The sequence below is a fragment of the Botrytis cinerea genome, chromosome 11, assembly GCF_000143535.2.
Source record: "Botrytis cinerea B05.10 chromosome 11, complete sequence".
NCBI lineage: Eukaryota > Fungi > Ascomycota > Leotiomycetes > Helotiales > Sclerotiniaceae > Botrytis > Botrytis cinerea.
The window spans coordinates 569,834-593,086 of NC_037320.1; the positions used below are offsets into that span (position 1 = coordinate 569,834).

Below are 23,253 nucleotides of genomic sequence, written 5' to 3' on the forward strand. Positions count from 1 at the left end.
CCTTGACCTCTTTTGAACTCTTTAGCAACCATAAAGATTCAAAAATTCGAGTATTTACTCGAAAAGTCGGCTTTCCTCCACGATATCTTTGGTTCTTGCGTTGCTGCCTCCTTTCTCTGTTTTTAACTTGCGCCTCTGCCATCTTCTTGCTTCTCCATCGCCGCATCACCTTCTTGGTTCTTTCGGTGCTTTGTCCCGCTGCCACAATGGCAGATATTCAATCGTAAGAGCAAATGCTTAATTTATACTATTTATGCAACGCTTTATACTACATTCAGAGTTTGATAATTACCTAGATACTGAACTAATTATTTAATTATCTAGTCAATCGTCTGCCAGTAGTGATGATGGTAGTTCTGATGCAGGGTACGTATTATATTCTACTTCTTCTCCTACAATGCGTGCCGTCTACTTGTCAAGTTCTACAAGCTAGACCTAATCCTTTCATTGATTTCGACCGACTCTACACAATTAAACTGACTAGTATCTCTTAATAGACCCTCCGCACCCCCCGCACCCCCCGCACCCATCGAGCCCACCCCAACCTGTGCGCGTTGCGTTATAAGACTCATCCTCGATCCTACCGAGAGATGTATCCTCCACCAACCCAACCAACGAGCCATTGCCATGGAGGCAGATACGAAGTGCACGTACTGCCAGGTCCAACGGGCAAGATGTTATAAGTGCCCTTCAGCTCTCAAGCCGGAGATTTTAGAGCTCCAACAACGAGCCCGGGACTACAATACCTGGGTAGATGGCCAGAATCTACTTTCGCCTGCTCTTCGTAGCACTTGGGTCTTGCCAACAACCGTCCCGGCTGTAAGCCCCGCCAATGCACCGAATGCCTACAAGGAGCTACTTAGGGCCCATAAGGTAGTTGCAATTGGGATCAACAGAGCCCAGAGGCGTATCTCTGGATGGCGGGGCTTGAGGGAAGTCCAGAGGAACTACCTCTTGAGACTGGATCCTGCGGTTAGGAATGGTGGCAGCCATGGTTACTGATGGTAATTAGGGGTAGATAAGGCTTGGGAACCTGTTTTAAAGTTACCTAAGGGGGTGGATAGAGTAGAGGCTTGGGAACCTGTTTGAAAGTTACCTAAAGGGGCGGGTAAAGAAGAGGCTTGGGAACCTGTAAGTTACCCAAGGGGACGGATGAGTGCAGTGGAGGTGGAATGGCTTGGGAACCATAAGTACCTGTAGGATAGATAGGGAGATGGATGGATGGATGGATATGGGCATCGTATGGATGCGGCGGAGGAGGCCAGCAAAGACGAATCTCTACCTGTACGTGGTGCTGGCTACGAACCTGAGTATGACTTACTTGTACTTACTGACTTTGTCTTCGGACTACTGTTGGTTGTATATACAGGAGGTTATTATTCAGAGCCAAAGAGATAGCATAAGGTAGTGTATATGGGTAAGATGAGACAAAGGAGAGGGATAAGTGATAGCATTTGTAAGGGATAGTGATTGAGTGAGCAGGTACGACGAGAACTTTCCCTGGGCCGATGATGGGCAGGTTGAAATAAGGAAAATATGGGAACACTTCGTCGCCCGAGTGTAATCTTTCCAACCGTAGATACGGATCATCGAGAAATAGTTTGGTATAAGCCGGTCAGGGACGGTACAGGTCACCTTCAAAAGAACAGTACTAAATCTACATCGCAAGACATTCAAGTCAACAAAGAAGAAAAGCAACTGAGTACGCAATGGAAGTCTGATAATATTTGCATTCCGCAGCATTGGCTTTCTATAATATCGTATAAACTCCACTTTTGTAAAAGCACAGCTCGCCTTTTACTCAATCGATATGGTGGCCAGGAGAAAGGTAATAAAGATGTAGATCCTTCAAATTCAGCTATCATTAAGAATGAGTATATGGTCTTTAGAGATCCAATTCGATAAATCCGGATTGGCGCCATGTCGTTGGATCGATCATCGCTGGCAGATGAACCAGATGAGCTTGCTAGCTCGTTGATGCAAGGCAAAACATAGGCATGAGACAAGATCTGTATTCAATGTTCATTTAATGGATAGACAACACTGCATAGGTTCCAGATGTTAAATGAGCCAGTGAAAAAGATCATGTGAGTGAGTTTGGAGATTGATTAGAACTCTTACTTGAAAACGGAATGAATGCTACGATAGAAACCTTTTGAAGAGCATTTCAACGTATTATTAGCAAATAAGCAGTATGAAGCTACATGGGATTGAGTATAGTCGTGGAGCAGACTTGGGATTGCAAGATAAATATTTGACCGAATAAGAAATGTGAACTGCCGTCAACATTTTCATTAGGTGATAAATACAGGATCAATCTATTGGGAAGTATTTGGTGATTTAAAGCAATCTTACATTCTTCAATCCTTGCCCAGACATTGGTTAAGCAAAAACTCTGCTTGTCATGGTATTGTAAAACACCTATCCGCCCTAAAAACGCCATGACGATGCTCCTTCCCCTCAAACTCCCTTTTCCATCTTACAAAACCTGACCCAAACTCTTCACGCTTTCTTCGGCAGAGAAGGTGGACCCATTTTACCAGCACCAGAATCTACCTTCTTGGGAGGAGGTCCCATACTGCTATCACCACCACCATTGCCAACTTGAGTAAAAGTTCCACCTTTGAACCATTTATCTTCTTCTGCTGCCCTCTTTCTCTTCATTTCTGCTACTCTCTTTGGATCTACCAATTCTAATCCTTGAACCGGCGTAAATGCCAAACTACTTGCAGTTCCTGCACTAGCTCCAGTACTGGTACTCAATCCTCCCACACCTGACGCTCTTAAGCCTTTACCCCGTAAATCTATATTGCCAGCTGATTGACCAAATCCTCGAAGTGAGGATGCGGAACCACTCATAGGAGTTGAAGTACCCCATCCTTTGTTCTTTGCGGAAAGTTTGGCCTTTGTACGTTGATCTATTTGAATATTTCGGATACGTCCGTCGTTGCCTTGTCCGATCATACCCATACCCTTAGTTCCATCACCAGTACCATAACCAACTTCTTTCTCTTCCTTTCCAAATGCCATTCTATTTTGTGCTTTTCTCAAATCAGTCATAGCAGTCGCTGCCTTGGCTAATCGAGCACGTCGACCACCACGTTTGCGTGCAGGTTTATCATCTGGAGCTGGCAATGCGCGAGCACCTTTATTTGGAGGGGGCTCAGTAAGTTTTTCGAGCCGGGTGATACATTGTTCTTTCAATTCTTCACCTGTAGATCCATCTGGGCTATTATGAACGCGGTCAACTCTTGCGGCTAGTACGACTTTAGCAGAGACAATACGCATAGCTTGTTTCTTGAGATCATTAGGAATGCCTTGAATGATAGGAGAATGGTAGAGGAACCCTTGTTGGCGAACTCCGACGTTAGTAGCGAAACCTGTTCCAGATGATTTATTGGATCCTAGAGGAGGAAGATTACATGCAGGCGTCTTTGCCAATCCTGTCAAACCCCCAGCGAAATTGAGTAGCTGTGCCGCTGTAAGAGATCCAATAAGGGCTGTAAGGTTGGGAGCGAATAAGTTCATGCGTGATTGAACATAATCAGTTAAAGTTTTTTTCGCTTTGTCCAATGCAATAGTCATATCACAAGCACGTAGTACTCTTTCAAGTTCATGTGGTGACATTTCTCGACCCTTTGTAGTGGTTGCCTCAACCGTAACAATCATAACAGATGGACCATCCAAAACGGATCTTAGTGTGACACCAAGTCGATTATCTTTCGATGTTTGAAGCGTCTTGATGTTTTCTGAGTCCATAGGTCCATTCCCAATAATAGTGACAACTTTGGCATAATCCAATGGATTGGTGACCAATGTTTCCAATTCTGGAAATCGAATTGAATAATGATCTCGTATAAACTTGTGTACTAGAATGATTTCACTATCGATAGATGTCGACAAGGTGTTTGCTTGTGTTAAGAGATGATATTCTGGGTTGTCTTCGACCGAGCCTACGAAGGATGTTTGTTTATCGGGAGGCAATGATTGAAAATGTGCGATTTTCTGTCAAATCGAGGAAAGAGTCAGGGCTAGGACACGAAAGAGTAGATGTAAACCATAGGTCTCCAAGTTGAGAAAGGGAAGAACAAAATACTACTGACCTCTAAGACTGGTTCTAACGTTTTCATCAAACCTGCTACACTGCGCACATCATCTACTCCACCAAGTTGCATCTTTTCAACTTTTGCTTTGGTCGCCTCCTCATCTTCTGTAGCATCGATAGCAGCACTGACCATTCCTGCCATCTCATCATCTTCATCAACTGCTTCTTCATCGCCATCGAGCTCCATTTCGCTTGCGCCTGAAAGTCCTGTTGCGTTACCATTCATGCTTAGGGCGACCTCGTCAGGGTCGGCAAAAAGGTGTGCATTATCCTCGCCTTCACCTTCGGATCCAGAGTCCTCAAAATCTTGCAATAATTCATCTGCGAGAGTCGACATCTTAATATAATGTTATTTGTTGTAGTTGGCGCGTGAAGGTATAGAAAATCGATTACAGAAGAGCTCAGGTCGGAAAAGCGGCCGCTAGCGTAAGCATAGCTTATATTACTAATCGATCTTTTTGACTATCGCGACACCTCCAAGTCTTGAACGCGAACCAGAATTACACCAAGTATTTCGTCAAGAAATTAAAGTCTACCGCCGCCATGGAGTCTGAATATGAGAAAGCTCGAGGGCCCCCAAAGGTCAAAAATAAGGCCGCCAGTGCCATCCAAATCTCAGCAGAACAACTTCTTCGAGAAGCTGTTGACCGTCAAGAACCAGGACTTCAAGCACCAACTCAGCGGTTTGCTGATCTCGAAGAGCTTCATGAATTCCAAGGGAGAAAAAGAAAAGAGTTTGAGGATTATGTGCGGAGGAATAGGATTAATATGAATAATTGGATGAGGTATGCGCAATGGGAATTGGAACAGAAAGAATTCAAACGAGCACGATCCGTTTTTGAACGAGCATTAGATGTCGACTCTACATCTGTCACATTATGGATTCGATATATCGAGGCGGAGATGAAATCGCGGAATATAAACCATGCTAGGAATTTGTTGGATCGCGCCGTCACTATTCTGCCTAGAATTGATAAATTGTGGTACAAGTATTGCTACATGGAGGAAATGCTTGGTAATATTCCGGGTACACGACAAGTTTTCGAAAGATGGATGTCTTGGGAACCTGATGAGGCAGCTTGGAGCAGTTATATTAAATTGGAGAAAAGATATGGCGAGTTTCAAAGAGCTAGGGAAATCTTCCAAAGATTTACTATGGTACATCCCGAACCAAGAAATTGGATCAAATGGGCCAGATTCGAGGAAGAGTATGGAACTAGTGACTTAGTCAGAGAGGTATTTGGCACAGCTGTTGAAGCACTGGGCGAAGACTTCATGGATGAGAGACTTTTCATTGCATATGCGAGATTTGAGGCGAAATTAAAGGAGTACGAACGTGCAAGAGCCATTTACAAATATGCCCTCGACCGCATGGCACGATCAAAGTCTATTTCCCTCCACAAAGCCTATACGACTTTCGAGAAACAATTCGGTGATCGTGAAGGTGTGGAAGATGTAATTATCTCGAAACGTCGAGTTCAATATGAGGAGCAGGTAAAGGAAAATCCCAAAAATTACGATGCGTGGTTCGACTATGCCAGATTAGAGGAAACTTCAGGGGATGTCGATCGAGTTCGAGATGTTTATGAGAGAGCCATTGCTCAAATTCCACCAACACAGGAGAAGAGGCATTGGAGGCGTTATATCTACTTGTGGATTTTCTATGCTATTTGGGAGGAAATGGAGTCAAAAGATGTTGAGCGAGCGAGGCAGATCTACCAAGAGTGTTTGAAGTTGATACCCCACAAAAAATTTACATTTGCCAAGATTTGGCTCATGAAGGCTCAATTCGAGATTCGACAACAGCAATTACAAGCCGCCAGAAAGACTTTAGGTCAAGCCATCGGAATGTGTCCTAAAGATAAGCTTTTCAAAGGTTACGTTGAGCTAGAGATCAAACTTTTCGAATTCGTGAGATGTCGTACCCTTTACGAGAAGCACATTGAATGGAATCCAGCTAATTGTCAAGCTTGGATTAAATTTGCTGAATTGGAAAGAGGTTTGGATGATCTGGAACGGACTCGTGCGATATTTGAGTTAGCAATCAGTCAACAAGTTCTTGATATGCCAGAATTATTATGGAAAGCCTATATTGACTTTGAGGAGGAAGAAGGCGAGTACGATCGCACTAGACACCTATACGAGCGATTGCTGGAGAAGACGGATCATGTAAAGGTCTGGATCAGTTATGCACATTTCGAAATCAATGTTCCAGATGATGATGAGGAAGAGACAGAGGAGGATGAGGAGAAACCAGTTAGTGAGGCTGCGAAAACACGTGCAAGGAAGATCTTCGAACGTGCCCTTAAGAGCATGAAAGACAAGGATCTTAAAGAAGAGGTATGTCACACACTTGATATAAATCTTTTAACACAGTATCTAACAAGTTCACAGCGTGTTTCTCTTCTCAATGCTCATCTTTCCTTTGAACGTACTCATGGTACAGAGGAAGATATCGAGAAAGTACAGAAACAAATGCCAAGAAAGACGAAGAGAAGAAGAAAGCTTGACGATGATAGCTATGAGGAATATGTTGATTACGTTTTCCCTGCCGATGATGAACAAACGAAAAAGTTATCGAATTTCTTGGCAATGGCTCAAAGTTGGAAACAAGCTGGTGGAACGATTGGTGGTGGCGGAGATTAGAATACAGATTAATGACGAGGTTGGAGGAATCGATAAAAATTGTGTATGTATACCTAGGCCGTCATCAAATCAACTGATGAGATTTAATTTATGGTACGTTTGAAAATATCACCCAGAACGGTTTCCGAATCAGTGTATGTTCCCACGGTTTCTGCTTGTTTGGATACTTTTAGTTTGATTTCTTCGAAGTCTTAGCATTATCTGTTTCGGGTTCAAGGTGAGTAAACATTCACGTTGGGTGGGCTGATTCGCATCATATATAACAGTCCTTTCGATATGTTAAAATCGACAGCATCTGGGCGAATTTTCAGAAACGATTCGGGTTTTTCTCTAAAGGTCAAAACGTCATGACTATTTTGATCGAACAGTAATAAGATCATTCAAGATTGCCATTATTGTTCAATAGCTCCCGAGAGCGAGATTCGGGCCATCAAAGAGTCGGTGTCATTTTGTAGGATAGAATTGGAGTATGTAGTGATGATTTTTGAAGGCACACGGAGAGAATGAATGAGTGATATTCGCCCGGATAGCTCAAACAATCTTTCAGTCTTTGTCGGGTTAAAAAGTGCGGTAAGTAATGCAAAAAATGGATCTACAACCTGAACGATTGTAATATATAACTATTTAAGTTCACATCTTGTTCTTGGTCTTGTTATTTCCCACATATCTCCATTTCCATAAAGCGTCGTAATCATTCTTCATTCACTTCTTAATAGCTCGACAAACCCTTCGCTCTTAATCTTGGGCCGTACCACCATATACCCAACGGCGCTGGTATACCAATGGCAATAGCAACAAACGCTAATGTGCTATTTCCCCACCCATGCCCCAACACTTGATACATCTTCGGCGCAAACAAAGGAAACCCAAAAGCAGTTAAGCTGCGCAGAAATTGTGACGCAGCAGATGCTGAACCCGTATGATCTGGATACGAATCGATAACGTATGCTTGCAATGCTTGTCCGCCAATTTGCATACCAAAACATAACACAAAAGCTCCAAGGTCGACAACGATCCAAGGTGCATGCTTTTGAGCTGCCCACCCATAAACTAAAAGTCCAAGTGGTATGAGGACGAATGATGGTATCATGATCGGGACCCGAAATTCCGGCATCTCAACACCATTTGCGCGTTGTTTCATTCTGCGGAAGACGAGATCTAATAATGGCCCTCCAATTTGCGCTCCAACTATTTCACCGAGGCACATGGCAAGATAGTGAAGACCGCTTTTGGAGATAGACTCGTGATATTCTAAAGTCCAGATATCAGAGTAGGTGGAAAGAGTAATATAGGTGATGCCATAATCGAAAGCCGAAAGACAAGCCTGGACCTGAATAATCGGATGGAATAGGAGTAATCGAATGGGTCTAGAGAAACTTCTCATCAATACCCAAGAAATTGATCTTCCTTTTCCAAGTGCCTCGTCCTCGGTGTAATAACGCGAATTCCCGGTACTACGTCTGAGTTCTTTAGCTTTATGCCGAAGAATTGTCGGACCATGTGTTTCTCTAAACAAAGGGATCGATATCACGATCATTATAGCCTGGAAAATTGATGTTGACCAAAACATCCATCTCCAGGTTGTATATTCCGTGATATAACCTCCGATAATAGGACCAGCAGCCGCACCAAACAGTGGTAGTAAAGAATATATCCCTAGCGATCTTCCTCTCTCATCGGATCTCCAAACATCCCCTAGAACTCCACTTCCTAACGCATAAATGGCACTAGCACCAAGACCAGCCATCAATCTTGCAGCAATCAATAATCCCTTTGTGTGTGCAAATCCACATACAATATTCCAAATCAGAAACCATACACTAGTAGTATGTAACACAACGCGTCGCCCATATAATTCGGATAGCGGACCAATAAGTAAGGGACCAAAGGCTGTTGCAAGTAGGTAAACGGACATGGCCATAACAGACTCAAGGGAAGTCATATGGAGCTCAGATGCGACCATGGGAAGTGCAGGTGCCATAATCGTGGATACAGCAATTCGGTTGAAGCCGGTGGATGAGAGGACGAGCGTAGTGCACCATTTCTGGTAGGTCGGCCAGCATTTTGGGTTGGTAGGATCTTGAGGGATGGTGAACGCTACGAGATATTCAGCTTCCGCCTCAGCGTAAGTCGTGGTAATAGGTGTGGAAGTCTTCTCGGAAGCTTTCTCGGGGTCATTCTCAGGGTCCATTGTCGAAAGCCCGTGTTGTGAAAATCGAGGCTATCCGTTGTGGCAAGCTTTAGTATGGCGTTTCTTGGAATTAATTGGATGTCAAGCTGATTGTTGTTCATTCATATAATGGTTCATCTCATGGCATATATGCATCTGACGATACCTTAGGAATAAGCTGCAGGGCCTACCTATTCCGTTATCTTGGATTCATGAGTCTTACGCCGGTCTCTGCAAGGGGATATGACAGCTAAGTTGGAGGAAGAGTTGCATGTTGACTTTTCATATCCTTGGAAAACTGTCTATGATGCACAAACCACCATGTCCATATTACCATAATTCTCATGGGAAAATCATTCATTTTCCCGAAGGAGTTTCCCAGCCAAAAAGCTCTCCTAGGAAACGCCATAAAATTCCATGTTTGGATCATAGATCTTAACGCGTTCAAGATACAAGCTTTAACTTAGGATCCAAATTTCAAGGGCAAATTGCACACCAAAAATTCTAAAAGAAATTTCGTGCTCATGCGTCGCGCTTTTGCTCACACGGAATAAGCGGAATAGCATATACGGAGTACGGAATAACAATCAGGCGCTAGGGTCCACACATGTATCACATCACGAGAAGGTTGCTGAATATGGCAAGCAAGATATCGATCACCGGTATTTAAGAAAAATGATTGGATCGTGATCCTCTGATTGATAAGATATGATTAGATTGTAAAATTATCTGATCTTTTCTTGCACTAACGCTAGGCAAACACGAAATAGCCGAGCCCCAGACTCAAATTTGACTACCAGCAGCCATGGCAACTTGTTTAATTGTGGAAATTTTCGAAAACAGAAAGATAATCATTGTCAAAATCTCATTATTGAAAGATATGTCAGGTTTCAACGTTTTTAGTTGGACTGATCCAAAAGCCGTTGGCCAATCCTGATGCAATGTACATTAGCTAGTGCTATCATAAGACATGTCGACTTGATCGAACTCACTAAAGATCGACTTCAAGCATGCATCATTCCCGGTAAGCTCGGAGTTTTCGGTATCTGATAAACCGCCTTTTCTGGGGCGGCGCGAGTGATGTACTTTCGTCAATCTGACCCTCTTCTCGTTGTCTTTTCAACTCCTCTTCCCGTTGTATTCTTAACTGCTCCTTTTGTTGCTCCTTGGCTTGCTGCTCCTTGGCTTGCTTCTCCCTGGCTAACTTCTCTTTGGCCAACTGGTCTTTGGCTAACTGGTCTTTGGCTAACTGGTCTTTGGCTAACTGGTCTTTGGCTAAGCTAACTGGTCTTTGGCTAACTGGTCTTTGGCTAACTGGTCTTTGGCTAACTGGTCTTTGGCTAACTGGTCTTTGGCTAACTTCTCTTTAGCTAACTGTTCTTTAGTTTTCTTTTCTCCAGATCCTGGAGTACCAGTTGGGTTCGAAGGTTGAACTCCTACTTCTGCTCCTGTGCCACCAACAGGTCCCCCTTCTCCTCCGGAAGGTTCATTGACTATCACATCGTCATCATCATCGTCATCATCATCGTCATCCTCACTTTCTTCAATCTCACTGAGCACAGATCCCCCTTCAATCTGTTCAAGATAGCCTTCGTCAAATTCTATCTGTAACTCCGGTCGTGCCCAAGGTTGCAAACGTCTATATGTCAAACGTATCATTTCTTCGGCTATTGGCTTTATATGTTTTAAGATTTGAGCTGCAGTCATTCTCTTGTTTTCGTCCATTTCTCTTGGCTTTTCAAGCTCTTTAGCCAAAACTTTAGAAAGATGTGGATCGCATATTCCCCATTTTGGCTCATCCTTGATATTTTCTTTTGTAAATCCTCCAGGTCTCAGTGGTCGTCTACCTGAGTGCGACATAACGTGTAATACTGCCCCGACACACCAAACGTCATATTTGGCGCTTAAATAAGGTTCCTCGGCCGCTCTGCACAACGCGTTTCCCGTGTCATGCCAGCGACTATCTCCATACGGCACATAGGTGGCCTCTCCAAAATCCCCAATTTTAACAGTTGGATACGTGTTTGGTTTCCCAGAGTCGTGCAAAAATATGTTATCCAACTTGATATCAAGGCAGATAACTTGATTGCGTTGGTGGAACTCTTGCTTCTTATTAAGTTCGTGATCACCATGAAGGAAACTAAGACCTTCCATTGTCTGCATGTAGACATGCCAAATAAACGCTTCTGGTATTGCTGCGTGCTTGTATATTGCTGGCATATTTTTTGGTTTGTGGCCCCATATAGAATTTTCAGGCTCTCCTGTGCCCCACCGTGGTGTATTATACTGCACCACAATGTGCTCCAAAGTCCCCCAGTCACAATACTCAAAAATATGACAGTGGCCGTTATCAAGTTCATCTTGATCTGGTAGTCGCAAGTCGAAAAAAGCTTCTAAGTTACAGATGGAAGGATGACTAGAACGTATGTATTGCAAATAGCATTTGGTTTCATTGAACCGTTTAGTCATTAAATGTCGTTCTTTCATTGCTTTCTCGGATCTTTTCGAAGCCTCGGAAGAAGGTGTGATGGGAGGAGTCGCGGCTCCCCTCCAAGCTGGGGGTGTCTTCGCCAGCCCATCTTCAACTCTCACAAGCCTGCAGGATTGGGGAGTCAGTGTTGCTTATGAATGCTAGGCTTTGGAGGGAAAACGAGGTATTGGCGTTGGGCAAATCAGTAGAAAAGGTGTACAAGATGAAACATAAATGTGTTATTTGGAATCGAAGAATAGAAGGATATAACAGAACCAAAGGGATTAGTGATTCCGTTAAGCTTACTGAGTCTTCATTGCATATTGACTCTTAGTCTCACCGTTCTCAATAAGGTATACTGCTCCAAAACTGCCTTCACCGATCTTGCCAAGGATTCTGATATTTTGGTTTGTGAACCCTGCGTTTGGCTTTCGCCATTTATTATGACGAAGAGGCATAGTTGTTTGGTGTATGGTACGCAAAATTTCCACTGCAGCGAGGATCATTCCATGATCCAATTTTCTCTGTTCTCTTTCCATCTGCCTTTCCTTCTTTTCGGCATTTTCTGCCTTCGCTTTCGCTTCCGCTCTCGCATCTGCTTCCTCTTCTTCCCTGGCTGCTTCATCCATCAACTGTTGATAGTTGTCTAATTTGTTTTCCGTCTCAATCTGTACATCTTTGTTGACCTCTATAAAAAGTTCCCGTAGTCTTTTTTTAACCGACTCGCTAGCAACACCTTGGCCTCCGATTATCTCCAAGACTTTGTCAGTATAATCGAACTTATTCGTAGAGTCTAGCGCTTGCATTTTGTACGATAGTTTGTTCTCTGCCACATATATAAGGGTTAAAATGGCCAGAACGAATCTTTAAGCAGTCTTCGAAGTGATTATAAATCGGGCACACAAAATAGAATATGCAATATCCGCTTTAGATTCGTTCACTGTAAAATGCCTACTTTGCAAGCCGAAATTTCGAGGAAATCACGTTCGGATTTTGATTCCTTGTTAGACCTTTGGTTGAATCCAGCAAGATAACAGGAATTCAATCTATGATTCAGCAGACATTCACGAAGTGGAACAAAGCCATAAAGGAAGATACATGACCTTCACCCAAAATCTTTAAGGGTCAGCTTCATTGTGCTTTTGTATGGTCTTTGTTATCCAAAAACAATTGATGCACATGGCATAGTGCCGTTGTTGAAGATTAATGTTTTCGCCAGTTTTGCAGTTGCGTGGAAAAACGAAAATGGTAAAGATGTTCAATTCCTAAGCCATAGAAACCAAGATAGTGCCAGTATCCAGAAATCTATGATTACCAAGGACTCATGCCGAATCGGTGCAAGTTTAGAGAGAGCAAGTTCTTGTATCTCCATCTCATTGTAAACCAATCGTTGTTCAATAATATTTATACTAAGCATTCAATCTTTCCAGTCCTCTGTCCTGTCAACAAATCAATCCAGTACCTCGAGATACGGGATACTTCTCAACGAACCTAATGTACTTCGGACCATAATTTGCACCCTACTCATCATTTATTCCCAACCAAACACGAAAACTCTTTCCGCAAATATGTAGGCTTTGTGCATTCTAGCAACCTGTGCGCGAGCTTTTCCACATTATTTGCCTGATCTATGCACATAGGGTCACACCATAGATAAACCTCATCTTGTTCCGATTGTAGTTGCAAGAGAGCTTCTCCAAGATTCTTTTGACTGAACCTTGTGTTGAAAGGTTACACAGCGCCCCAATCTTCCCCAAATCCCTCATTGGGCATGTATTGTATATAAATTTTGTGCACCGCATCCTCATCTTCCATTAGTTGGAACTTCCTTCACTTTCTAGTAGGGCGCTGGTAGATAAGAAGCAAAGAATTTGAGAGTCTCCTTCATCCTGCAGGATTTGTAAAGCTCGAAATTCCTAGTCGTGATTGATATCTTTGTATTCGTGCGCTCCAACTCTCTGTGCTACAATGAAGTCAAAGCCTAAAGCCCCGGATACAAATATTTACAAGTTGACTTCAACTATAGAAAGATTGTGAAATAAGCCAGATGGCCGTGTTCTTCGTCATAATGTATCTACATGATGCAGACCGAGCACATTCTTCCTCCGTCGCCGTGTGTAACGTGAATACTCAGCCTCAACTTCATGATTTTGACACATCAACCCATTCCAACAATGCCGTTCCTCTGCTTTCTTATATTTGCTTTCGTAAGAAGAAACCTCGATAATGCGATACAAGCTGATCATGCCTCCTTTTGACTCCGACACGGGGCGCTTTCCTCATACTTCGAAGGCAACTACAAGGCCAAATTGGGTCGATTTAGACAATGTATAAACGCTGTTCTTTCGTGTATGGAAGTCCCGAAGCAGATTTTGGATCATTTGAAATTAACCAACTGAACATAGAAGCAGATACAGACTCGAAATTCGAGGTGAACAACTTAAACGCAATTCCAAAAGGCAGAAGAGATCAGCACAGAAAGCCCTACTCGAGCGGTTCAATTCGAATAAGAGTTCAAAGGACCCTGATATGTATCAGACTGAGTAGCGAGGGCGCATTGCCATTTGCATCGTGGCAGAAAATTACAGGCGATGCACCATGTTCTCCGATATCAAGCACGCTGCGTGGGTTTTTTCAATAGTTATCTGAACTTAATCTTAGCAATTTCTTTGTCTTACATCCTAACGCTTTAATATATTTATAAGGAACATACTTCAAGCTCTTTACGAACTCGATAAAGCTTTATGTGAAGATTCAGATGCGATCGTGAAATGCGAGAGATAATTCCATGTTCTCACTTGACCGCACCGAGGGTCGAGAACAAATGGTGAGATTCGGCGAAAGTATTAAAACACCGTACATTAGACCATGAGATTGAGAGCCATGAAATCATCCATCAATCGTTTCCCCGAAATACGTTGCTCCATTGATAAAGTGGAAGAAGTGCTGTTAGAGTTAAAGGGAAACTTTGTAGATAATCTCAAGGAGGAAACTATTACTGTAAAGATGTGAGAAGAAGTTAATCAGGCGGTAAATTGGAGATTTGACGCGATTGAAAACACGTTGGAATTTTCTGACGAAGAGACAAAGAGAATAGGTGAGCTTATATTAGCGGCTAATTCGAACCTCGCTCCAAGATGCACATACACTAATAATGTGAAGTGAATTTCAAAGAGAACGTGCAGCATGAGAATGATAATGAAATTTCAGTATCCAAATATAAATTAGTCGCCGAGTCTCCATCCTCGTATATTGTCCAGAAGTCGTCGTGATTCCTTGAGAGATATCGGTAGGTTGGCAATACATCCATACACGAGTTCAGTTAAGATAATTATCGACTCACGTATCTCAGGTGGCGTCTTGATTGCTTTGCTTGCGATTTATTACACGAGGATTTCTAACCAATTCCTTGTCTTACGTTTCTTTTCCTTGTTTTTACCTAGGGTATACTGTATATCGTCTTGATTGGCGAAACGAAGTAAAGGGGTTGGGGGGGGGGGGGATACCACGTTGTCCGACAGGAGGCGTTATGGCATGTCTAACATTTGCAAAAGACAGATATCGGACTATTTTTTGTCTTGTACCTTTGTGTGTGTCTGTGTTCAAAGTCACATTTCTATTGTCTTACAGAATTTAGAATGGGACGCGCTGCCCACTTGTCTAATATATTCTCTTCGCCAATTTGTTTGATTCTGTAACACGACGGTGCCTTGACATCTCACTCGAACCACCCAGACGCGAAGTTTCAAAAAAGCGCTACACCTATTGATAGTCACTGGTGATTGTGTCCCCGTCCCCGTTCCCGCTCCTGCTCCCGGATCTCCATCCCAACACACAAGTGCCCCCGTCCACCGCAACATATCCGTATTTTGCTTGCCACAAATATTATTGATTTAGTACAAGTAGAATCTAGCAGTTCAGGAAGACCCAATTTTGTCTGACAGGTAATGGATTAGCCCTCAGAATTGGTTTCTTTGTTCGTATTCATCCCGCTCTCGTGTCCGCCATGGCGCGCTCGGAGAATGTTCTTCTAGCGCAGTGAAACCGTGTTCTTACTACTATACCAAGAAAGACATCTCACCTCCGTTTGACAAAACTCCCCTCACTTCTTTTTAATTTCTCCTTTTTCACAATTGGCAGCAGTCTCCCGGGTGAACAAAACAATCAGTCATGCGGTCCATCCCGTTCACGACATTCTCCTGGGCTACATTACTCGAGGAGACTACATCCTGGAGTCTCTCATATCCTCTAACGAATTGGCTTCGAATTCATGTCGCATTTTCCTACCCCTAGCTCCAAGACCATATGCAGAAGTGATGCACTTCGAATGAGACTAGTTTCTCAATCACAAGCATTCTCAGGGAATGAAAGAAATTAATCCTTTTCCGCCAACAATACTCATTTGCGATATCCCGATCAGATACCTAGACAAGAAAATACCGTTCATGTAGACCACCGCTGATACTGACACAAGCAAAACTCCGTAAAACGACCAATAAATACATGAAAACATTCGATTCGACTACAACTAGTCCGTCTTATCTACACCCCAGCGAGTCCGAAAATATGGCGTGAACAGGTAGCCATAGGTATAAACACGCTGCAGGTTGCTCATCTATATGTATGATGACCGGAGACAGGTTATACTGAAGATATTTGTATCGAGTGACACTTTGGATGATGGAATCGAGCAAAACAATCGTACACAACTTCCATGCAAACTTTTGCTTCAAAGCTAGGTACAGTTGTTGACGCTCTATGCTTTGATGATAGATGCCTTGTGCTACTCTGAGGGCTTCTTATTCCGCATGGGCATTTATAATGTATCATTCTGCTATAATTAGAACCCACTCATACAATGAAAGAAGGAGAGGGACCTCCGTTTGTGCGTGCCGATGTAAAGTTAGGTTTGAGGGGTACGAAGGTATCAGCCACCCTATCGCCCAAAGTGTTGCGACTCCCAAAAGAGTAATGATCAAAATTCAGACGTGCAACAACACAACAAAAATGCACCCTCAATCTCACTCATCAATCTCGCATACACTCGAATAGGAAATGATTGATTTTCAGAGACGCAACAAAATGGCAGTGTTACCTTAAATTTCGGGCCTAGACCTCCTCAGAATGGGAACACGGAAGGCCCGTGATCAAAATGGGTAATCTCCACAGCCGATCGATTTCAGAAGATCTGCAACAAACTTCAGTCGCAGCCGAGCACAGGCGACCCGTCCCGGAATTGGATTGAATAGAGAAGATCAAGCGATTAGACGTGCAACAAAGTTCAAAGGGTGGAGATTTAAGCAGCAATGATTTGATGGCTGTAAGCGAGCTGTGCAAATAAGGAAACAAACGATTGTGTTAATTGTATGGCCAGGGCGAGCTGTAGTAGCAGAAAGAGAATCTCCGGAGAAATCAAGCGATCAGATTTGCAACAAAGGAAGGAGTATACAAAGCTGAAGTATGCAGCTTGACTGGATTGGGCAACACGGAGAAGATCATGATTTTTTAGATGTGCAACAAAGGATTCGTACTCAATATTCAGACAATTCAGTATTGAAATCTTCGGAGTCAAATCCTGGTTGGCTTTGACCAAAAAGCGTTGCAAAATTGCAATAAAAATAGGCCTCTGTTTTAGACGATGAATCTCCGAGTGTATCTAGATTGGGACATTGGAAAAGACGATCTTAAGATTTCAGATGTGCAACAAAAATTTGCGTAGTATGTTTCTTCTTCGGAGGAGATCTAAATGAGGAGAGGGTTGAGGAATATCGAACCATCAGGTTGGCAACAAAATGATGTGTTGTGGAAACTCATTTCGGACACTGACCAAATCCGGCCATGTTAGAAGATGATCAAGATTTTTCAGACCTGCAACAAAAGCTTGAGAAATATCTTTTTCATACTTCACAGTAGTGATTGAAGAAAATGCCGTGGCGATCAACTTCAGACGTGCAACAAACATTCCAATTATTTGATTTCGGAGCTGGCTGTCGCGAGACTGTAAGAATTTTCTCCCTAAAAGGGAATTCAGGATAGACGATCGTACATTTCAGACATGCAACAAATGGGAATTTGTTGCTCTAGATTAGTAAACACCCTTTATACCAAGAAGTAATATAAACCAGAAAGAGAGATGAGTATCGTTGATCTTTCCGTAAGATGTGCAACAATGTCAAATTTGTGTTCCCTTCTTCTCTCGAGACGAAGGGTCTTTCCACTGCCGATCTCCACCCGAAGCCTACAGACATTGCACCCCCAGAGTTTTCCCATCCAAATAGGAAATAAATCATAGTTGATCACTTCATGAGATATGCAACATTAGTATTTTCTTGCTCGCCTGGCTTGAGATTTGTCCAAAATGGGAGTTTTCAATTAAAGCGTGGTTCCAATGATCTGCCAATGTGGCCTGATTTCTTGGACGAATGGGGAATACGAATTTCATGATTTAGACGAGTCTAGATCTCTCGCTAGCTCTTGCTTATTTTGTACATGAGGCGTCTGATCCCTTCTTTCGGATTCGTTTAAAAGTGGCTTGGTGCTGCACGTTCCTATGCCGTCGGGTTAACACCAATCAAACGTTGTGATTCTTGACCGAAAGCTGGTTTTCTAGTTCAATTATTAATTCTTGCCGATATGCAACAAATGTCATGCCCACTACCAAGAATGTCGAAACCCCATGCTTTAGGTCATTTGGAAGCTTTCATTCTTCTAGTGTGCACGTGTCAAGTTGTTTGATTTAAGCGCCTTTGACAACTGTACGGGTTGACCCATGGCCCACCGGCTGCGGCTCGTTTGAAACTAATATAGTCGCATTCACAATATTTGGAATTTGAAAGTATAAATCTAACTTCAATTAATCCGAAATTTCGAGTTGCTGATCACAACTTCCCTTGATTTCCTTCCCTCCGAGCCCTCCTTCATCGTGCGTTGCGCGCGTTGATCATTTGCCTCTTCATCACACCCGTGTTTGCCGAAGGATGTGCATTTTACAAAAAGAAAATTGATTGATCGGCGGAGACCCCGCCAAAGGATGTCAACTTCCGGATAATCGGATTAGAAGCACAGCCCTTTGCACGAGTGTGGCTAATTTGCATAACAGCCAATTAAATATAATATATTAGACATCAAACCCTCCAGCAAGGGTAGCTTTAGATGGAGCAATCATTCAGCCAGTTAGAGTGGATTAGACGTTGAAATTAGCATACGATGATGCTTTGTGACTACAGTGTCGGAATAGGACAGCTAAACGACTAATGATGGGATAAATTCATGTTGTCAATGTTCAACGACGATTTAGTACTATCTTTTGAAGGTTTGACATTCTTAGAATCAATATCAAAATTTCATTATCTAGTAGTGATAAGCCTCTCGCAAGTATTTATCGATCCCTCAAGGTTGATGTGATACTTCAGGTTAATTTCCTTCATCTTTCGGATGAGATGATCGAAAGGTTTCCTTCATAAAATCTCATGAAATAAGAACGCGATATATTCAACATACACGTCGTACCAGAATCGTGGATTCGTAGCCTACGATTAAAGGATAACTGACGAACACACGCATGTTGTTGTGGCGCCCGATTACGTTCATGTCGTACCGATTAGATTTCTGTGTTGCAACCACAAAAAGGTAATGGCAGTGTTCAAATCCAGTATGGTCTCTCTTGCGTACACCACGCGGAGATTCTAGAATCTCAAGTTCATGCTGATAATGACCATACATCATCAATAGTCATGATCGTGAACAAGATCAACTCTATGACCTGATGTGAATTGTCAGAGGTTGACCTATCGACGATGATCATTGCTAATCAACATACCTATAACATATAACCTCGTGTATTCCAGAAATCGAATGAAAGTAATGGCATCATAGGGATTTATATACTTTCAACGCGGCTTTGGTTTTCGAATTACAACCTTTGTCCCTTCTAATTGCCATCCCACGCTATATGCCTCAGTCAAAACGCTCCAACTAGAATCGGTAAGTTGCTCCAAAGAATCTAGATCGATACTGAGGTACGTTTTCCCAATCGACTTTAAAGCATGCAGCTTCATCTCCTCTCCCGCGAATTCCATGATCTTTGCCTTATAACCATCAACCTCCCTCTTTACCTTCCAAAATAGAAAGTAATTATCGTGAGCAATCGCTTTCAAAACTTCGTCGACTTTGGAGTCTCGCAACCCGAGTGCGAGTCTGATAGAGTATGCCTTTGCCAGATCCGATTGCCTACAAGCCAAATCTAGCACTTGGTATGCTGCAAATTCCTGAAGTTCGGTACTTGAAAGTGGATGTTTTGGGTGCATTACTTGAAGTAGATGGCGCATCGCTGGATGATACGATTCCCAATGTTTCAGCAATATTGACAGGCGTATGCAAAATATATATGCCTGGATGGAGAAATCATCTATTCTTTTCGATGCCACGATTCCTTCCCGAAGCTTTCTCATTCCCATTGTTATAGCGTCGAGTTCGTTTGTGTCGGGTTTGCCATCGATAAGGTCTGCGGGGTTTGGCACTGTTTGTGTTGTTGGAGCTGCATCGCGATTCGCATTGTCTTGTGCAATATTTAGACGTGTAAGTTTTCGGTTTAATTCGTCTCCTCTGCGAGCATCGGCTGCAAATATCAAGTACCGTTCGACTATCTTGTTGTAGAAACGTTCCTGGGTTTTGTAGTCAAGAAGCCTGGCGGGGCAGTAAGTAAATAAAGGCGGAAGATGAGATTGGCTCAAGGACGTACTGTCTATCTCCCTTGGATCTCAAGCCCATCTCCTCGAAAATATCCTGCTTGACGGGCTTTAGCCGACTCCATGATTGGTTACGCCCTCCTCTGGTCGACATCGAGGTGGAGAGCAAATATCGACAATGATGCTTCTTTGATGTGAGGTCTGTATCTCACATGCATGCACGAAAATGAGCACTCTCGGGTTTCGCTTCAATGCCCCTCGTCATCAATTGCTGCTTTAAGAAGGAACTCCCAACATTATTTTGGATGAATCTGATAAGAATTTCAGCAGTTATCATCCCATATTCATTCATGGAAACGATGTATTTATTCTGTCAGATTACTTGTTTGCTTCTTCAATTGTGAATTTACTTATAGGAATTGATCCAATTTCGTTCCAAGGTAATCGCAAGCACAAGCTCCCTCCCTGACATCAAGATGTCGGCCCGTCAACGAAGACCATCGACGACATCGACTACAGAACTTCTTTTCGAAACAGCCAAAAATATTGAAAGGAGAGTCGAAAGCTCTCTTACGGTACTTTGGGATGATCTTCCCTCATGGCAGCAAGACAATCATTACATCAAATCTGGTTATCGACCTGCAACAGCATCTTTCCAAAAGTCCTTCGCATCCCTGGGTTACATTCACAACGAATCAGTCAATATCTATTCCCACTTGGTTGGAGCCGTAGTATTTACACTTTCGGGATTCCTCTTATATGCAATCATCAAGCCTAGATATGCATCCGCTGAAATCGCTGATGTTCTAGCGTTTAGTTGCTTTTTTGCAGGAGCTGCATTATGTCTTGGGATGTCGGGGACTTATCATACCATCTCTAATCATTCTCCTACTGTTGCTAAGTTTGGCAATAAGTTAGATTACTTGGGGATCGTTTCTCTTATCACTGGGAGTGTTATACCTGGGATCTATTATGGTTTATATTGTCATCCACATCTATTCGAATTTTACTCTACAATTGTAAGTCGTTTCTACAAGATGCATTCGATTTTCGATTGGCTCATGATACATCTAGACGGGTGCACTTGGAGGTATATGTGCAGTTGTAGTCATGCTTGAAAGGTTCAGAACCCCTGCTTGGAGACCTTATCGAGCTGGTATTTTTGTAGCTCTGGCGCTTTGCGGGGCCGTTATTCCAATACTAAACGGGATACAACTTTATGGATTCCATGCAATGCGTGAGCGAGCGGGCTTGACATGGTTGTTACTCGAAGGATTTTTCTACATTCTTGGTGCTTCATTATATGCGGTAAGTATCCAAAGGTGTTTGAGGGAATGATTAACTGATGGCAACTAGGCTCGATGGCCTGAACGGACCTCGCCAGGCTCTTACGATATTTGGGGAAGTTCTCATCAGATATTTCATATGCTCGTTCTTGCGGCAGCTGCTTCACATTTGTACGGCTTGACTATAGGTTTCGATTATTATCACAACGGTCTTGGACTGAAATGCTGAATCTCGAAACATTGGTTGCGAGGTCTATGTGTTGGATGTTACGGACTATTTCATTCACCTGTCCAATGAACCCTTCTCCAAGTTGAACGTGTGGTAGGGATTTAGACGCGACAAAGGGTGTGAATGAGAGCTTCGGCATGTACAGAAAACGATTTAGCGCGATACCTTATATGGCCAAGAATTTAGCCGCATTGATAGAAGCAGATATTTATGTAGAATGGGACTAGAGAATTATACAACGCAAGATATCAAGATATTATAATCAAGTAGTTGAAATTGAAGACGGGCATTTCGAACGTTTGTGAGGACAAAACAGTTCAATGTCCAAAAATAGAAATTCATATGTGTAGCATACCTCGGTCCGGCAATCAAAAATCCGGGGAAGCTGTTGTTCCCCGCCTTGATCCATACCCTAGGAAATCTCACAAATACAAATGAATTCCACCCTTCTTGCTACCTCTGACTCCAATTTCCAATCAATCAGAGAACTGTAAAATGGCGTCTCGTATTGCTCAAATTGCTGGTCATCTCAATTATCCTAAGGGATTACTTGCAGGTCAAGTAGCTATAATCACCGGGTCTGGCCAAGGTATTGGTGCGGAAACTGCAAAACTCTTCGCAAATGAAGGAGCCAAAGTGATTATATCTGATATCGATAGCGGTTGGTACCTCTGAATTCGCCATTCATCTCAATGCCACCCATACTGACCCAATATCCCTCTTAGCCAAAGCCAAATCCGTCGCCGACGAAATCAATTCCACAGAAAGCGGCCGCGCAATCGCCGTGCCAGGCGACATGCTTGATGCCGAATATCTCAAGACACTTGTGAAGAAATCTGCAGAATTTGGCAACGGAAAAATCCATATAATAGTAAACAATGCGGGATATACATGGGATGGCGTGATCCACAAAATGACCGACAAACAATGGGAAAATATCTTGGCTCTTCACAACACCGCCCCTTTTAAACTCATTCGCGAAGCCGCGCCCTATTTTCGCGTCACAGATGGCGAACCCCGGTCTATAGTAAATATATCTTCTACATCCGGTGTTCATGGCAATGCCGGACAGGCCAATTACGGGGTTGCAAAATCGGGAATCAATGGGCTTACGAAAGTGATTGCGAAGGAATGGGGTCCAAAGTTTGGAGTAAGATGCAATAGTATAGCATTTGGACATATATTGACGAGATTGACTGCCGCGAAGGAAGAAGGGGCTTTTGTGACGACGCCGGATGGAGAGAAAATTGCGCTGGGGATACCGAAGGGTCAGGGGAGTCAGGGGAAAGATGCGAATTTGGATATTCCGTTGAGAAGAGCTGGTACGGCGGGGGAAGCGGCGAGGAGTATCTTGGCGGTCGCGAGTCCGTTGTTTGGATATGTGACGGGGCAGGTTATTATGGTTACTGGAGGGAGGAATATGTAGGTGTATTTATATATTGTAGACAACAGATTGTTTTGCTCCGGGGTATGGTTGCGTTGTTTACGTTTTTGTTAATGCTTGAGTGAACACACCTTTCAAAATTAGGTCATCATTTTTCGAATATTTCAAAGACCTTCCTATTAATTCCCACGAGTTTTCGATTTGATATTTTCCTTGATAGCTTTGAGAATTTCGAATGGAATCACGCACATCGGCAACTATCCATAGATTAACTTA

General features: G+C 43.0%; 8 protein-coding genes across 9 annotated transcripts; 4 read left to right on the plus strand and 4 right to left on the minus strand.

Moving 5' to 3' along the window:
* Positions 1–206: 206 nt before the first annotated feature.
* On the plus strand, positions 207–1,002 carry BCIN_11g01740 (hypothetical protein; the record flags this gene model as incomplete). Its single annotated transcript, XM_001556593.2, has 3 exons — positions 207–223; positions 325–366; positions 498–1,002. The coding sequence occupies 3 exons, from the start codon at positions 207–209 to the stop codon at positions 1,000–1,002; spliced, it is 564 nt and encodes a 187-aa protein (XP_001556643.2).
* Positions 1,003–2,240: 1,238 nt separating this feature from the next.
* On the minus strand, positions 2,241–4,498 carry Bcprp31. Its single transcript, XM_001556596.2, has 2 exons — positions 4,104–4,498; positions 2,241–4,005 (listed from the first exon to the last, which is right to left on the minus strand). Exons 1-2 carry the CDS (start codon positions 4,440–4,442, stop codon positions 2,503–2,505), a joined length of 1,842 nt encoding a protein of 613 aa, XP_001556646.2. The 5' UTR covers positions 4,443–4,498; the 3' UTR covers positions 2,241–2,502.
* Positions 4,499–4,585: 87 nt separating this feature from the next.
* Positions 4,586–6,883, plus strand: Bcclf1. The gene is made up of 2 exons (XM_001556597.2): positions 4,586–6,445; positions 6,500–6,883. Exons 1-2 carry the CDS (start codon positions 4,649–4,651, stop codon positions 6,749–6,751), a joined length of 2,049 nt encoding a protein of 682 aa, XP_001556647.1. The 5' UTR covers positions 4,586–4,648; the 3' UTR covers positions 6,752–6,883.
* A 512-nt stretch (positions 6,884–7,395) lies between these two features.
* Positions 7,396–9,288, minus strand: BCIN_11g01770 (hypothetical protein). The gene has a single exon (XM_001556598.2). It carries the CDS (start codon positions 8,940–8,942, stop codon positions 7,461–7,463), a length of 1,482 nt encoding a protein of 493 aa, XP_001556648.1. The 5' UTR covers positions 8,943–9,288; the 3' UTR covers positions 7,396–7,460.
* Positions 9,289–9,840: 552 nt separating this feature from the next.
* On the minus strand, positions 9,841–12,216 carry BCIN_11g01780 (hypothetical protein). Its single transcript, XM_024698309.1, has 3 exons — positions 11,698–12,216; positions 10,297–11,517; positions 9,841–10,201 (listed from the first exon to the last, which is right to left on the minus strand). The coding sequence occupies exons 1-3, from the start codon at positions 12,195–12,197 to the stop codon at positions 9,937–9,939; spliced, it is 1,986 nt and encodes a 661-aa protein (XP_024551658.1). The 5' UTR covers positions 12,198–12,216; the 3' UTR covers positions 9,841–9,936.
* A 6,532-nt stretch (positions 12,217–18,748) lies between these two features.
* On the minus strand, positions 18,749–20,353 carry BCIN_11g01790 (hypothetical protein). Of its 2 annotated transcripts, XM_001556603.2 has the most exons (2): positions 20,132–20,353; positions 18,749–20,076 (listed from the first exon to the last, which is right to left on the minus strand). In XM_001556603.2, exons 1-2 carry the CDS (start codon positions 20,230–20,232, stop codon positions 19,281–19,283), a joined length of 897 nt encoding a protein of 298 aa, XP_001556653.1. In that variant the 5' UTR covers positions 20,233–20,353; the 3' UTR covers positions 18,749–19,280. The 2 variants fall into 2 exon arrangements, with proteins under 2 accessions (XP_001556653.1, XP_024551659.1); XM_024695861.1 differs by having other exon boundaries at positions 18,749–20,353.
* A 77-nt stretch (positions 20,354–20,430) lies between these two features.
* On the plus strand, positions 20,431–21,882 carry BCIN_11g01800 (hypothetical protein). Its single transcript, XM_001556604.2, has 3 exons — positions 20,431–21,097; positions 21,153–21,386; positions 21,435–21,882. The coding sequence occupies exons 1-3, from the start codon at positions 20,555–20,557 to the stop codon at positions 21,591–21,593; spliced, it is 936 nt and encodes a 311-aa protein (XP_001556654.1). The 5' UTR covers positions 20,431–20,554; the 3' UTR covers positions 21,594–21,882.
* A 172-nt stretch (positions 21,883–22,054) lies between these two features.
* Positions 22,055–23,105, plus strand: BCIN_11g01810 (hypothetical protein). The gene is made up of 2 exons (XM_001556605.2): positions 22,055–22,254; positions 22,319–23,105. The coding sequence occupies exons 1-2, from the start codon at positions 22,089–22,091 to the stop codon at positions 23,017–23,019; spliced, it is 867 nt and encodes a 288-aa protein (XP_001556655.1). The 5' UTR covers positions 22,055–22,088; the 3' UTR covers positions 23,020–23,105.
* Positions 23,106–23,253: the final 148 nt, after the last annotated feature.